General features: G+C 38.9%; 1 protein-coding gene across 1 annotated transcript; it reads right to left on the bottom strand.

The window, feature by feature from the left end:
- Window positions 1-14,619: 14,619 nt before the first annotated feature.
- On the bottom strand, window positions 14,620-17,231 carry sc5d (sterol-C5-desaturase). The gene is made up of 5 exons (XM_027005012.3): window positions 17,108-17,231; window positions 16,587-16,804; window positions 16,274-16,406; window positions 16,029-16,129; window positions 14,620-15,860 (listed from the first exon to the last, which is right to left on the bottom strand). Exons 2-5 carry the CDS (start codon window positions 16,794-16,796, stop codon window positions 15,417-15,419), a joined length of 888 nt encoding a protein of 295 aa, XP_026860813.2. The 5' UTR covers window positions 16,797-16,804; window positions 17,108-17,231; the 3' UTR covers window positions 14,620-15,416.
- Between the last annotated feature and the right edge of the window lies 1 nt (window position 17,232).

Raw genomic sequence — 17,232 nt, forward strand, 5'->3', positions numbered from 1 at the left:
TCATTCAGATCCTTATGCTTGCCCATTTTTCCTGCTTCCAACACATCAACTTCAAGAGCTGTTCACTTGCTGCCTAATATATCCCACCCCTTGACAGGTGCCATTTTAAGGAGCTAATCAATGTTATTCACTTTACCTGTCAGTGATTTTAATGTTCTGACTGATTGGTGTGATATATATATATATATATATATATATATATATATATATATATATATATATCTCACAACATTTATATGTATATAACTTGCACAGCTGATGAACAACCTCTTCTCTGGATACCTTGTGTGCTTAGTGTACAAGTGCAATTTAGACTATATATATATATATATATATATATATATATATATATATATTGACTGAATATTGATATATACATTATTTACAGTTATTTCCCTGTATGGAAATTAGACATGTGACTGTGGAGTGCAGCAAAAAATAAGGTGAGCAAATCTGTGGATCAGTTTCAGGGTGAACCCACGTTAAAATGGGGAAACTCTAAAAATCTGAGCAACTTCAAATGAGCCATGGTCATCAGAGCCAGACTAGCCAGGGCCAGTATTTCAATAGCTGCCAACCTTGTGAGGTTCTCTCCTGCAGTGGTGTTGAGAGCATACTGGTGTGATTATGGAAAAACAGTGAAAGGGGATCCTGTGGGCATAAATAACTTGTTGATGAACGGGATCAGAGGAGGCTGTCAAGAATTATTTTGATTAACATGCAGTGCACAGTCAAGCAAATTGCAGCCAAATACAACTCTGGTGCTCTTGTATATGACTTATCATTAACACGGATGGGCTATAACAGCAGGTGACCAGTTGAAGTGCCATTGCTGTCTAAGTGGACAAAAGAACACAAAAATTGGATCACTGAGCAGTGGAAAACCATTAACTGGTCAGATGAATCCAGATTTTGTTGCACCATGCTGATGGTAGGGGTCAGAATTTGGCGCAAGCAGAATGATTTGATTAGCCCTTTCTGTCAGATGTCAACAGCAGCTCAGGCTGGTGTAGGTAGAGTAATGGTGAGTGAAATGTTTTCTGGGCACATTCTGGGTCCTGTGGATGGAGGTTTGGACAGCAGGGCTTAACTAAGCATTGTGGCCAACCAAATTCATTGCTTCATGGTAGCTGTTTGCCCTGTGGCAGAAGGACACTTTCAACAGAACAATGCATTATGTCACAAGGGTCATATAGTCATGGATTGGTTCCAGGAACATGTGAGCAAGTTGTCTTTGCTTCCCTGTCATTCACAGTCCCCAGCTCTTAATCCTATAGAGCATCTCTGGGACGAGGTAGGACAGGCTGTTCAGAGCATGTCAGTACCTCCATCTAATTTGCAGCAACTGCAAGAAGCTAGCCTGTCAGCATGGCCCAAGAAGCCTGCAGAGCAGTTTCAACATCTAGTGGAGTCTATGCCATGATAAATTGCTGCAGTTCTTAAGGCCAAAAGAGGTCCAACATGCTACTAGTTGGGTGTCTCACTGAAGTGGCCATTCATTGTATCCATGATATACTTTATATCAATGTTTCTTGAATACATATCAATATTCATTCAGTGTATATGGAATGTGCATGAAGAATATTCATATTTCCTACTCAATGTATTTACTGTTCCTGCTCTTCCTTTTCTTTCATAACTAGAACTATGTAATGTAGATTTCTCTTTTACCATATGGCATCTGATATAAAACTACAAACTTTCTTATCAGAGCTGGACAAGAGTCTAATGATCTAGATATTTTCAAATGAAGATCAAGATCTTGAAGATTATGTCAGGCCAAAAACAACTTTGCTTCTGTGAATGCAAGCATTGTTCATTTTATTTATATTTTGATCAGTATTTGTGGAATTAAAGAGTTGCTAAATTCTTAAATTCTTGGAGAGAAATAATCAGCCACAACAAAGCAATCTGGCAGCTGGTGTGCAAGGAACAGGCTGCCCTGGAAGAGGCAGGGAGGCATCATACTAACCCATTTATAGCTCAATTCTCTATCAGGCCACACTGTGCTACTGTCTATATTTCACATTTTTCTAACCCTCATGTTACATATTTTGGAATTGCAACAAACGGGGAAAATAAAGATTTGCAACCACCCCCCCTTCAAAAAACAAACAAAAAAAACAAGCTACAATTAATTGGTCAAGGTATTCCTATTTCTACATTAATTAGTCAAGGTATTCCTATTTCTACATTAATTGGTCATGTTATTAGAAAACAGAGCAAGTTGATGCATTGTGCAGCAATGGGCTACAGTCACTGTAGACAGAGTTTACCTAAATGACGGGGTGACTAAATAGAACAGATTTGTATTTGCATCTTTATAAAATATAGCATGATAAATTATTAAATTTGTCAGGATGGAGAATAACTTCTTCTTTCAGAAAGTGTGTAAGCAGTTGGTAATGACAATGGAGTCTAGTAAAATATGTTTAGTTTTGTTCCACTAGGAGAAAAAACCCACTTGAATTTCAGATCAGTGGTGTACATAGATACATATATATTTTTAGTGGAAGATGAAAAATATTCTAAAAAACTAAACTGATAAAATTAAACATGCTCATGCATTTTCAGCCTTCACTGAAATTAATTCAATAAATATCAATATTCATTCCATATATGTATAAAATAAGTGTTCATTAAATATTTCCTTTTATTTCCTGTTTGGCTTTCCATAACACACACACACACACACACACACACACACACACACAGCTAAAAAAAAATTTAAGGAACACTTAATCATCACAGTATAACACAAAGTCAATTAAACTTCAGGTATATCAATTTGTCCAGTTAAAAAGCATCAATGGTTGTGAATCAGTTTTACTTGTTTTGTTGTAAATGAAAGTGACAACAGGTACGCTAGAGAGAGAACAGCAAGACAACCCCCAAAAAGGGAATGGTTTTGCAGGTGGTGGTCACAGACAATTACTCTCTCCTTATCCCTCTTGACTGATTCTTCACCACAGCACTGTAGTTTTGTTTGCTAGTATCCTTGTCACTGCTGGTAGCATGAGGCAGTACCTGCAACCCATTCAGGTGGGGCAGATACTACAGCTCCTCCAGGATGGCACACCCATACATGCCTTAGCAAGAACATTTGCTGTCTCAAGAGCATGGAGGAAATACCAGGACATGGGCCGAAACACAAGGCATTCTAGACAGGGCCATAGAAGGGCATCCACCCAGCGGCAGGACAAGGTATCTGCACCTTTGTGCAAGGAGGTACAGGAGAAGCATTTCCAGAGCTCTACAGAATGACCTCCAGCAGGCTACTGGTGTGCATGTTGCTGACCAAACTGTCTTTGTTTGTTCTCAACAAAGTACACAATTTATATCAGTAAAGATTTTCATCAAAAATCCTTTGTTCATCTTGTGTTCCAATTTTTTTGAACACTGTATATGTATTCATACATTCACTAATCATTCATTATTATTATTATTATTATTATTGTTGTTGTTGTTGTTATTGTTATTGAAAGCACCTCTTAGAGGTACAGTCATGGTTTAGGTTAGCCACTCTATATCTCATAAGTTGTCTGTTTTGGACCACAGGGCCACTGTTGACTGGATATTTTTGGATGACAGAGCACTCTTAACCCAGCAGTGACACTGAAGGTTCCTTCAACACTGCTGTGGCTGATGCACTCATATAAACACCCACTGCCACCCCACTGCCAGGCAGTGTCTCGGCTGTGTTTAGCCCACCACCAAATAGTATCCAGTCACAAGTGGTCCTGTGCTCAGAGACTAGGCGGAAATGAACAGGATAGTGGAAGGCTGAGAATTTGTGAATTTCAACAAATGGGAAATCATCTGTAATCAAACCTAAAAATTCAGCAATAAGAAAAATGCAGGGTAGGTGGAATAACCGGGTGAGGAATGTGTAATCTCCATACTGTTTCTCCCTCAGCCCAGAATTATTTAAGAACTTGTTGATTAAAGTTTATTGATTAATAGGGATTTGACTCTAATATTGGGTGTGTATTCTTAATATTTCTTTGACTTTCCTCATCTGTCAATGACTCCAGCAATGTATACAATCTGAGTTCAGTGTGCAGAAAGGGGTTCCTCTTGTTGCACTTAATCCCATCTCATAGTAGAAGTTCATTCAGTCCCCATAGAAAACCCCCTTTCCTGTATTACAACTGTATTAACCCTGTCAGACACATGAAAAATGTTTGCACCACTATCAGATCACCATATTTCATGCATGACTTAGAAATTGCATTTATGAAAACAACATTACAACAAGAAATGGCAGGAGTTCATTGTTAGTGATGAGTAATCTCAGTCGTTCCTCTGAACCTTTAAATGAGTAGATAATTACCCACAGTGCAAATGTTCCTGCATTAAAAGTTTGATGCGGCATTTTGGCCAATATATACCAAATACTTAATTCATTTTTTACTCAGCAGAGGTCAGATTTCAAATTTTGACATGGTTATGTAAGGTCTTACATAGAAATACTCTCTTTATGTTACCAATTATCCAACTGTTCATACCTGGCAATGAATTTGCTCTATTAAATTTGGTGTCTGGATATCACTTCAGGTCTACTCAGGTTATCATGTACACTATTTACTGACAGCACCCAAGCAAATACAAAATATCCCAAAATGACTTAGAGCATCAAGTGTATTTGATTCCCTTCAATAGGCAGTATATGGAGAAGCATTATCACACTCCAACACCTGCACTGCAGAAATACCAAACCAACTCCTACTCCTTCTTGTGAGTGACAGAGTCAGTGGAAGTATTTCTTGCGCATGGCCGTGCCGCCGTCGCCCAGTGTCCTGTGCCGTCAGGGCTGGTGGTGTGTGCTGACCCCGGCGGCAGTGCCTCTGTCATGCAGGCTAATCTCAGAGTGAGCAGCACGCTGCCTCTTAAGGGTGGGCGTGCCTAAGAGCTTTTCTTGAAGGCAGTAGCATCCCTGGCAAAAGGAAAAGCTCCATTCAACCCACCCAACAGGGGCATGAGGAGCAGTTCAATGCAGCGCCACCGCCCCCTAAGCTTTATTCGAGAAAGAGGAGATGGTCCTTTTAATGTAACCAACTTTGGAGAACGCCTTGTACATATTTTTTACTTTCCAACTGAAGCAATGAATTGCCATGTCTTCTTGCATGTTCATGTAAAGTTTATGGTTGAAAAAATAATGGGCTCTTTCCTTAGTCTTGCATCACCTCAAAAAAGTTTGTCAAATTTCCATTGGAAAACGTGTTTTTGTTAGAGAGGGGGCATTTGGAGTGATGCAGAGTTGCTCTCAAGTGGAAAATAAATGTGATGAGTAAAACATGAGGAACATCACATCTCAAGACACTTGAACACTGCTCACTTAGAGTTTTCAAGTCTCCTTGGGAGGACAGTGCTTAGAAAAGAAGGACATCTGAATTGTTTTAATGGAAATGTTCACACATATACTCTTATGAGTTGATGAGACGTATCTTTAAATCTTAGATTTAATTTGGGGGCTTTGAACAGGACTGATGCTCTGTATTTATGTCAGCACAGGAAGGGATTCAAAAGCAACTCAAGCCTTCACTTGTTCTTTTGTTCTTGGGGTCAAACAACACTTTCACAGTTCTTCATCCTTGCACATCTATCACTGTTACATCTTTGCAAAGTGCAGAGGACATGTGAGGCGTCTGATTGGGAGAAGGAGAGGGCTGCAGCAGCCCTCACAAGCTCAACTCACTGTAATTAGCACGTCTGCTGGAGGGTTGCGCTCTCACGCTGCTCAATTCTTCATTTTCACAATGCTATAGCGAGAGGAGATGGCACAGGAGCTGCTCTGCATCCCGGAGCAAAGCCTACGTCCTCCAAGCTGCCCGATCCACTCTCTGGCATGGGCGATCAAACTCCCAGACGTGCAGGATCAAATTAGAATCACCTTCTCTTCCCTGTCGAGAGATGTTAGAGTCCTCTTTCTGAAAAGGGCACGTTTGCCAGGTTTGAAAAGGCAAAGGTACAAGAGCCAGTGGACACAGTGGCACAAGCATAAGAGACGTCCTCTAAACCGTTACCTGCTATAGAGTCAGGTGCCCTGCTGTGGAGCATTTAGTTTCCACTATGGTCTATTTCAGCTCCCAGCATGCCTGGGCCAGGTAATCAGGTTCTGTAAGATGCTGATTAGTGCTGACATGCTGGTAGTTAGAACAAACACTCAGGCTTGGTGGGTGTCCGGAACCGGACCCTATGTAAATTACACACGCAGAAAAAAAAAGTCCCTTTAGCTGGAAAAGCCCTGCAAGCTCCCATATTCATGCATGATGGCTTGGAGCTCTGAGCGAGACATGGCCTGTTTCACTTCTTCTCTTCTCAGCACCGCATTCCACTGACAGGCTCTCAGTTTTACTGAAAAGTGCAATTGTAATAGCAGAGCCTGATTTCCATCCAGACAGTTGATGGCATGAGATCTGCTTGACTTGACATCTCACTGCCTTCACTGCAGCATTTATTGCCTGTAGATATGTATGCAAGTGAGCAAGATTCCCTGCCTATATTTTCCTTCACTTGGATGCATAGAAAAAAGAACTGCCAGTGTCAAGTTGACCTAATAATGTCTTGTTACTCTGATAAACATGCAACATATTATTGGCCACACATGTTCCTCACACAGTTGCTCAACCCCGCCCAACAGTGTATCATGTAGGATTATGTGATGGCCACATGGAGTAATACAAAAGGACTGTATTCAAGTCACACAGTTAAGACACATAAGTGAGTCAGAGTGGCAGGAATTTAATACAACTGGTCTTTTTCCTGAGAAAATATGATAGAGACTTTGGGGGGAGTATGTCTATCATTTCTGATATTTATTCATAGTTAGGGAGGTGGAGGCTTTCTAAAGAGGCCAGGAAATTGGATTTTTTTTTTTTGTCCTCACATGCATTAAATATGAATCAAGGAAGCATGTAATGGACCTGATACTGAAGTGGATGGTGTTAAAATTTAAAGTTGATTGATGATTGACCATTCACTGTTCCGGGTGACCAGATCAAATTTGCTTGATAAAATCTCAAGCCAAACTGTCTGCCTTCTGTGGAGACACAGCTCTCTCCCTTTGTGATGCAATATTTAAGTGAATGGGACAGCTATGGAGCTATAGTGGTGGTTAGCCCTTTATGGAGATTTATGAGCTTTTATGGACATTTCAGAATGATCTGGGTTCAGTCTTTTTATATTCCTTTGAATATAAAAATTGAGAGATTGTTCAGGTTTTTTAAGCAAAATGTATAAACTCAGTTAATTTTGTGCCTTGGATACTCTGATCTTAATTTGACAAATAACCCTATTGGTTATGATGGCCAATAGTGGCATTTACAGACAATATTGCCATGGGTATAATAGATGCAAAGCTGAGAGAGAAGAGAAGAGATGCTGGGGCAGCAGTGAAATCTGTAGAGGGGAACAGCAGGGACGAGTATGCATGGAGCCTGGATTAGCTCATGGAAGCCAGACAGTGAGAGATCAAATGAGACATCTGAAGGACTGAGACCAACAATCTCTGATTTCTGCCTGTGAGCATGGGTGATGATCTGCCAAATCAAAGCAAACCTTCTTGACTGCCGGCTCAGATAGCTTCCAGACCGCGTCCATTTGGAAGGCTGAGAGCCTCAGAAAAGCCCAAGAAGGCCGTCACGCAATAGGAAGACTTCACGGAAAGCCACTGGTTGTGGCTTGACATGTCTTGTGTTCTCTTACTGTGGACCTGGTGTAAAGGCCTGCCAAAGACTATGGGCTGGCTCTGTGAAATGGTGGCCCAGACACCGAGAGGAAACCACAGTCATCCAACAATAAGGACCCCAGGGTTAGGCTCTTATTCAGATTCAAGAAGGTCAAATTATTATCTCTGTACTAAAACATCTCAAAGTATACAGGGATTAACAATGTATTTATGTAACAGTTTGTGTAACAGTGAATTTATGTAATATATATATTCTAGGGTTTCTTGACTCCACACTTTTCCCTTGTCATCTGTATTAGGTGTGCTGAGATCTGAGCTAAATTAGCACAAAAATGTCTAGTGGGCCAGAGGACTGAGGATATACTGTATCCTCTACACTACATTTATCTCCTTTGTTTTCACCTGATCATTCTTAATGCCAACATATGCAGGAGTCTTGTGCACTATAAAAGAGATGAATTAATAATATATATTTGAAACAGATATAGATTTAGGGCATATTATTTAGATGCTTTAAATAATAATATTAAAAGTCACTGTGGTGTTAGTGGCCGTTTGTCTCCCATTTATTCTGTGGTCCACTTCTTTCCTTCTGCGTTTGTGCATAGCAAAAAGGGACATATATGGACAACTCCATATCAGTATCATTATCCTACTGAAGTAACATAAGACTTCACAATCCAATGTGTTTTGACAGTATCATTTTACAGGGCCATTTAAAAATACATTGATTTGCCATCTTAGTCATCCATACAATGTAGCTGCACCTGTAGGCTTCTAATCCTGCTTCAGTCAGTTCTATGTACTCAGACATTAATTGACTGATTTGTTCTCCGCACACCTGTGCCATGTTTCCAGAAACCTCTTTAATGAATGACCTGTTTTGGCTTGTTTATGCTGTTTTCATAAGTACGTACATTAATAGTATTTACAAATGCAATATAAATGTATATTAAAAGCATCCAGTTAACACCTGCCCTTTGGTCCTGACCAGATCATTCGTGAAAAATGCTACTAAAGGCTGGCAGCGTATACAAGGTCTAGTCCCCTGCTCCAACTCATAATTGACTATGGGGCTGCCTTTTAGGTACAGGTGCAAAGAAGGTATAGTTAATAAAGTCATCACTCAGTCTATATTTTCTACTAAAGCTGGTAAATCATGCATTCTCTCTACATTAGAATAAAGAAGCTTCCAGTAGAGATAATCATTAGTGTCAGATTTACATGTGTTATTGCATAAAAATGTCAGCCACAAGAACACAGTTGAAGTGTTGGCTAGCAGTTCTACAGGGAACACCTCTGATTTGCAATCAGACCCTCAATTAAAGGTTATTCAATCAAATTCTTTCCAATTCATTTTGACATTTGAATTACAGAGACCTAAAGTAACATTTGGGTCATGAATATTTGCTCTTTTAATGTTTGGACAGGCATAAGGATGTCCTTCACAATTATAAATAATATCTGAAAAATCTATGCCATGCATAGGTCACCAAGTCAGTTAAGGTAGCTATTGCTGACATTTAGTTGCACTGATAAATACCATGACATTTTACAAGATGGCCTTCCCTTAAAAGAAGACCCCCGATGAGGGAGTGTATCAATTTACCCATCATCACATACTCAGCATGGCACTGACTCAAATGTGTTTGCACTGTTCTCTGCATCCTGTTATTTACCCGTTAAGCAGTGTGTTCCCACCAATTATGAACAAATCAGCCAACATGTGCTGACTTGAAAGGAAGGCTTTACCTCTACCTTTGTTCCTTTGATCAGGGAATGGCATTGAGCTTTTATCTGGTTTGGATCCACAAACAAGCTGCTAATGACATTCGCATATAAAAGCTTTGTAAGCATCTTTGTTCTGTCACTTTTTTAAAGGCTTCCTTAAAGGCTTATGTCTTATTCATTAGTGAGGTTATTATGAAACAGCAGCCTTCCCTCTGATTTTAAACAGCCCATGGCACTGCATTTTCCACAGGGAAATCACAGGCAATAATGAATCCCTTTAATGATAGTATTGTGTCTATTACTAGATATGTTCATGTGAAGACACAAAAATATTCAGAATGTCTGATGGCCCCTTAAGCATACATTATATGTTCGATAATGTATTGATGGTGTATCTTGTTCATCTTTGTAATTACTCTATGTAATATTCCATTATTAAATTACGTGATATCCAGTTTTAAAAACTAGAACACAAATTCAGTATGCATTTACCTGATTAGAGGATCTAAATTAGAATAGACATCATCGGTATTATCTTAAAATTGTCCTTGGTAATGACTGGCCTGTGCTGCAGTCATTTACTACCAGCTTGTTTGGGGTCTTTTCAGGCTTCAGTCCTGTGTGATCTCAGCGGTTAGTATGAATGAAAGAGAGATGCTATTGGATCCCATACAAAGTCTTAAGAAAAGGTATGGATGCAATATCCTTATCTTAATCATTCAAGACTCGATCAGGTAAATTGTTGCGAATTAGCAATGGTGAGATCATAATGTTCAGTCTTCAGCATGTGAAATACACACGTGTTATGTGTTACCATTTTCTTACTTTCTGGCCTGCCAAAACACTTTAGCAACCAGGGTAGTTTGTTTTTGGTTGATGCATAAAAAATGCCTCACTTCCATTCCTGGCTATGCATTGATGGCAAGGCTATAACATTACACCCAAAGTTTTATAGATCGAGTGGTATGTTTTGGATCATGGTCAGGATTTTTTACATGTACAAGTTAACATTTATTTTACCTGTCCGTATCTAGAACAGATTCTTTAGGTCCTTGTTAGTCAACTGTAGCAGCCACTCCAAAACTTACTTATGACCTGCATTCTGCCAGAATGATGGTGTAGTTTTCTTCATTTGATTCCTCTTTGCACACTGTGACTGTGAATATATCTAATTAGACCTTTTATAAAGGAGCACGAGACAAATATGTCAAAAAGGCCATAAACTGTTTACATAATATAGATTTAACCAAACTGAAGTTTATTGTCTGTGCATTAGGGCTAGAGAAAGAGCCAAATTAACAAACAAATGAAAACGTGTAGTTTTTTGCAGTTCTGTCCCATGCATAGTGCTCGGGTACACCTGCGCCAGCACACCTGACTCCACTCATAAGCTAATGAACAAGCCTTTTGTGAGTAAAATGAGTGCATGGGCACTCCAAGTCTAGGATTAGTAAACATTGCCTAACACTGTATCGAGTGCTTACAGTAACTTCTGGTCAATGAATGAGAGGAAACCCCATCTACATAGCATGAGACAAGGGGCTTAGTCTTTCATTTCATTGTCTTTTATCAACAGCAGAATAAAGCAAAGCATTTACGTGGAAGAATTCAGAGAGAAGTCTCACAGTAGAGAATGCAGTACATGGACAGATCACATGACGTTCACTGACGCTGGTGCCGTTTGGACAGTGTTTTGTTTTTGTTCATTTAATATGCTATATATTAGACTTTACTTTTGATCATGAATGCACTTTTTTAAACAGCTGAGATGTTCTTTACAGCAGACAGAATGAAACATAATGACTGATAGTCTGTGGTGCAATTAAAGATGCCATTAATTTAGTAATTCTTTCAGAACAGCAAGTGCTATGTGTCGATTTGGAGCAGCTCGACAAGTTTTGTTTTTGTTCAAAGAGAACATGCTCTATTTCCCAATGATTTGTGGTTTTGTGCAAAAAGAGATCAATTAGCAGTGTAAAGAGAAGTGTTAGTGTGAGGCAGTCAGACGTTATCTATGCAGTGAGGATAATGAATTTAACAAAAGAACTACCAATTAAGACATTACTTTTTTGTACACTTCAGCCCTGCAACATGCTAATTCAGGCTTTTTGCAGCTTCCATATGTAGTGTGCAAAAAATACTATAATGTAAACCAACATCATCAGTAATTCAATTTCACTGTAGATATGGAAAATAAAAACTTGGTGATATCACTGCCATCTGTACATAAACCAGACACCAAAAAATGTTACTACTGCATGAAAAAAGTATCTATTTTTAGCTTTGAATATTCAACATGAATGGAAAAGGAATACAACTCCTCTCTGCTAATGACAGTACAATGCACAGTCCTTTCCTCCATACAGCACCAGCTGTGCTGTGGCTAAAGAACGCTGGCTCAGATTCTTTTGTCTTGGGTTGCTTTATCATGTGGGTATAATAGAGGCTTCGGCCCAGGTGTTGAAATTTGTTTACCTAAGGCTGTTGTCATAGAGCGCAGAAACCCAAAAGACCAACCTACAGAATTGGACTGGAATTAAATGTGGGGTTAGTCCACAGCAGAACAAACAGTAATCGTAACAAGATCATTATCTCCAGTGGGCAGACGTCATGCTGTGACTCTTTGCATTCACACTGTGCTGCAGAAACAGCTTTCACTGGACAACAAAGAACTGGACTAAAATGGTCATCAGCAAAACAGTCAGGCTATGGATGTTAATTGTTTACATCTCAAAGTTTTGTTTAGTTTTTGTTTTTTATAGCTGAAGTCATGTTCTAAGCAGTGCCTGTTCACAGCCCACTCTGATACCTCAGAACACAAAAGTCATTGATGCAACTACTTTTCATTTTCAGGCTTTGACAGATCAATGGAGATACACCATCAAAAACAGATGCACTTTATCAAATGCTCAAACAAAAACATTTTCTTTTAATAAAACTGCACTGTTGATGCACAATGCCTGGAAATGGGTATTACAATTGGGAAAAACAGAGGTCTTCAAAAGGACCACATTAATTTTAGTGAAAATACAATATGTGGAAGGCACATATGTAAACAGCCTGAATATATCATTAGGAGCCAAAGAGAATGAGTTTTGGTCTGCTTCTTAATTGAAATATAGTGGTCATAGTTGCCACATGGACAGCTCTGTTCTGTATGCAATAGTACCGATTCATACAAAAGGTGTAGATAATTCCAGGTAGACAAAAAAATGTGATGATTAATTTCCTCTTTTTTTCACGATCATAATAATGCAGAAAAAAATGAGCCATTGTTGTCCACAAAGCATGTGTCCCTCTGGCTGGAGCATTTCCACCCTAGTAAGTGAACTTTTAAATGATGTGTTCTTTTACCTCAGCTAGCTGCCAGGATACAAATGAGTCACACAGCATCCCACGCGATCATGCACATCCACCGTATAATAAACCCATTTCACCCAGCATGAAATAAAAGACCATTTTCAAGTTCAGTGATTGGGTTCATAAACTCTCTCACTTTCTGTCTCTCTCTATCTCACACACTCTCTCTCTTTCTTTCTCTCTCTCTCTCTCTCTCTCTCTCTCTCTCTGTCTGTTTCTCTCACACACACAAAGTCAAGACAATTTTGAAATGGAATAAACTGCTCAAATTACCATGCAAGCAACAAATCAATAATTAAATTAATACATAAATTAATCTGACTAAAAAGTAAATTGCATAATTACCCAATACTCATTGTTATCATTACAGTGGTTATTCAGTTCACATGCATACATATTCAACTTCATTAGCGAGAAAAAATAATAACCATAATATTCCATGGTGCACCTCAGTTGGGAACTGAATAGCATAAAATGCTGGGTAATTGTGATACATGAATTCTACAAACTTCTACAAAATTCTCCAAATGTTCACAAGGTATCAAAGAATGTGTCAGAACATCTCTTTCCATATATATATATATATATATATATATATATATATATATATATACAGACACAGATAGACACACACTTTCCACTGCTATGCTACTGATGGTAAAGAAGGTATAGACATTTTCTAACCACAACCTACCTAGGTGCTTGTATATGGATGATGGAACATGGAAGTACCTCAAAGGTTAAAGCCATGCCAGAAGAGGCAACTGTCACCTTTCTCTATTTACAGTGCTTGAAGACTCCCACCTAAGAAAGCCTTGCCTGAAAGAGTTTACTCAAATTTCTCATTTAAGTTGTGCCAGGTGGATGTGCTTAAAATCATAAGTAAGTGACTGCTCAAATATGCTCAATTCTTGGTGTCTGTGCAATAAAATAATTCAAAAAGAGGTCATTTTTATAAGGTGGTGAAATCTTTGGAAATTACAATAATGGTATCACAACAGTTACACCAAGGGTCTGTCAGATTGTATTGGCATCCTCAGGAGAGCACTGGAGGTTTAGCCACAGTTTATATGGAAATGTGTTCAGTAGAGCATCAGGCTGGTCTTCTATGAAGTGTCACAAGACAAGACCTGTTGCCATAGATACAAATTAACTGGCTAGCATGTTATTGACTGTCTTGCCACAGTTGGTATCGCTCTGATTTTGCTTAAATAATTAAGAACAGTTAAAATGGTTATGAATTCATTTATCTTTTATAAAAATAGAAAATGTACAATTTGGAGAAATAAAGCTACAATTTCAACTTTTCTTATGTACATCTAATTTCACCATTTAGAATTAAATAAACATATTAATTGTATATTTGGTCTGAGATTCTATTTGGAATATAGGCTACTGAGGCCTACAAAATGGCTCCCTGAATGAAAATATGTACAGTATATCTGTTTGTAGACGGACTCCAACACCACTAAGAATGATAGAAAAGATGGTTGGTTCAACAGCACCCTCTTCTGTCTGTTATTTGGAACAACACTGTTACTATGCCACGGCCAGATTGGTAAGCCACAGAAACATACGAATGCACGGTCGTCATCCATTTAGGAAGGATATACAGCATTGAGTACGCAGGTACTCAAGATTTTGAGTAGGTACTCAGATTTTTTTTTTAAATTTGTTCCCAACATTGACTTATTTGCAGTGTAATGCATTCTCATACAGATCTTAGCATTGAGTACACAGGTACTCAATACTAAGAACTGCATGAGAATGCATTACACTGCAAATATAAGTCAATGTTGGGAACAAATTAAAAAAAAATATATGAACAATAAATCCTGTTAGGTCTACACTTGTTTTTTTATTGGAATATCACATCATATCGACCACATAATATGTATTTAAATTCTTCTTAAAAAGAAATCTATAAGTGCCTTTAAGATTGGATACAGAACTATATGTTCATTGGTTGCTATTAATGATAAACTTAGTAATAGCAACAATGTGGAAAATGTGAGTCATACACAATAAGCACAATAACATTCTTCTTGGACACTGAAAGTCAGAAATGTACGATTCAGAAATGTCACCTCTTGCGATTCTTTAATTAAATAAACTTCAACTGTTTTGCAGTGCACAATGGCAGAAGATAACATTTCTACTGTTTGTTACCATACTATGGCAAAGTATAACATAATGGATAGTTTACTACAGCAGAAAATAACATTTGTTCCAAGTTCAATGCTTGCCTGCAACACGTAATACGGCATTCAAGCTAACAAACATGTCTGTAAAGTTCACGGGCTTCAATGCACATAGAAGAAATCATTCAAAATCATGTTCAGTGCTGTCCTCTTCACTACCATTAAAGTGCTTATATTTGACAATAAAGAGAGAGACATTTGTTATTAATTATTTTGAGTCTGTGTCTGAAGGCTTCACACACAAATCCTTCACTGCTCCTGCTTTGATGCATTTAAGCTGCTTTTCATCTTCTCCGTGACGATAAGACTGCAGGGATCTTAGCCTTGACTTGTCTACGGGATTAAGAGAACATGTCTGAAATGTAACGCACATGCTTTCAGGAATAAAGGCCTGTCTCTGGATATCAATATTTATGATGGAACCAGTTGGCTGGCTACTTGTTTTTGCAATGAGCAGCAACCCCATTACTATGATTAGTGGTGCCTTTTGAGGAGCCGTCTCCCCTTAACTTCTTTATGTGCTCGTGTGGGCTCTTCCCCATCAGAGCGGCGGGGTGGCGGTACGAGCCTCCGATACGGTCCCACAGGGTGAAGTACTGCCCATAGTTAAAGTCAAAGAACAGGTGGTGGTCAGTGTGGTGTGCAGCGCCATTGATGATTTGTTCCAGCAGGCCAGGCACCCGGTAGTCCCCGTCATGAATGGAGATGGTCCATATGTTAACGAAAACGTAGAGGACCAAGTAGAGGATCTTATGCAGGGGGAAGAGGAAAGGATAGATGTGGTAGGGCAGTCCCTGAAGGAAGCCATCTACTGGGTGGAAAGCATGGCTGGCGAAGGGAGTTGGGATCTTCCAAATATGGTGAGGCTTGTGGAAACGCTATACAAAATTAGAGGAAGTTCATGAATTCATTAGCAATGTAATTGTAATAAACACAAAAGTTATATTCTTGCACCATAAAAAAAATGAAGATTCCTTTTCAATACTTAGCTATTTTGAGAATGTATTTTTTTTTTTGCTCAGGAATAACACAGAATATCCAATCACCTTGTAGATTAGTTTGTGATGAAGGAACCTGTGAATCCAGTAGATACACATATCGGTGAAAAAGAGGAAAGATAACATACTGAAGACCAGGCCTGGCCAACCTGTAAAACAGGAGAAAGCAGATCAGACTGGAAAAATGTCTGTTTACTTAAAGCATTCTTAATACATCTGAATAAAACTTGGTTCATTTAAAATACCTCAGGATGCATCTATTGCAAAATGAGTGTTGCCCTATATAGTCTTACCCAGTGGAGATTCACTGACATTGTCATAGAGTTTGCTGTAGCCTCTGACCTCAGCAAAGAATAGTGCAACCGTGGGAATACTGATCCATGGTAAGGAAGTCATTGCATATTTCATTTCTCGCTGCACCTGGTTCTGTGGAATAAGAAAACAAACCTAGACATTTAATATGCATTAAGAGTAGACCAAGATAAATTATCAGGGTAGAATGACTATTTTAAAGTGTTTGTAAAAAATTTTTTAAAGAAGACAATGTACGTGTTAAAGCATTATTTGCCTGTTACTTAATATAGAAGTGAAAAGAATAGTTCTGACCTCCAAAAACTGAGGGTGTTTCATAAGATTGTGGTCAAAAATGAAATAGTAGCTTAGAGCAGCCAGGCCAAGATACAAAAGTGCAGCACTGAAGTTGGTAACCACCAGCAATCCAATGATCTGTCGCAGAGGCTCATCTTCAGGCCAACTGGACGGGTACACATACGGAGTAAAGACGTAATAGTCTGAAACATTCAGTACAAGGTCCATTGTTGGCCCTGTGGGATCATAAGGACAGTGGAGAAAGAGCTTTAAAACTTTGTATTATATCCGATAGAATAGGTCACTTTTCAGTGCGGATATTTATTTTAAAAAACTTCATGAGTGATCTGCCGAGAACTATATGAATAGCCTGAACAGCAGAGAACGTAGGCCAGTAAAATAAACACGATGCTTTATTCAGAACAATATGCACGCACAATAACTAATTCTAATATTAAAGCGCAATTTACAATATGCCCCCGTGTTTTCCAAAGATTCCGTTCACTAGTTACTCGCAGAAAGAATCAGGTACAGCCTACCTGCTCAGGCGCTGTAGGTCAGTGTGCGTTGGACTCCGCCACAGAGTAGAAGTGTGCCGGACCGTGTGACGTCCCACAACAGTGGCGAGGCACCCAATAAACGAGCCAGGCGAGGCGTTGTCTGG

This window comes from Electrophorus electricus, chromosome 8 (assembly GCF_041902795.1).
Source record: "Electrophorus electricus isolate QZ-2024a chromosome 8, ASM4190279v1, whole genome shotgun sequence".
Lineage (NCBI taxonomy): Eukaryota > Metazoa > Chordata > Actinopteri > Gymnotiformes > Gymnotidae > Electrophorus > Electrophorus electricus.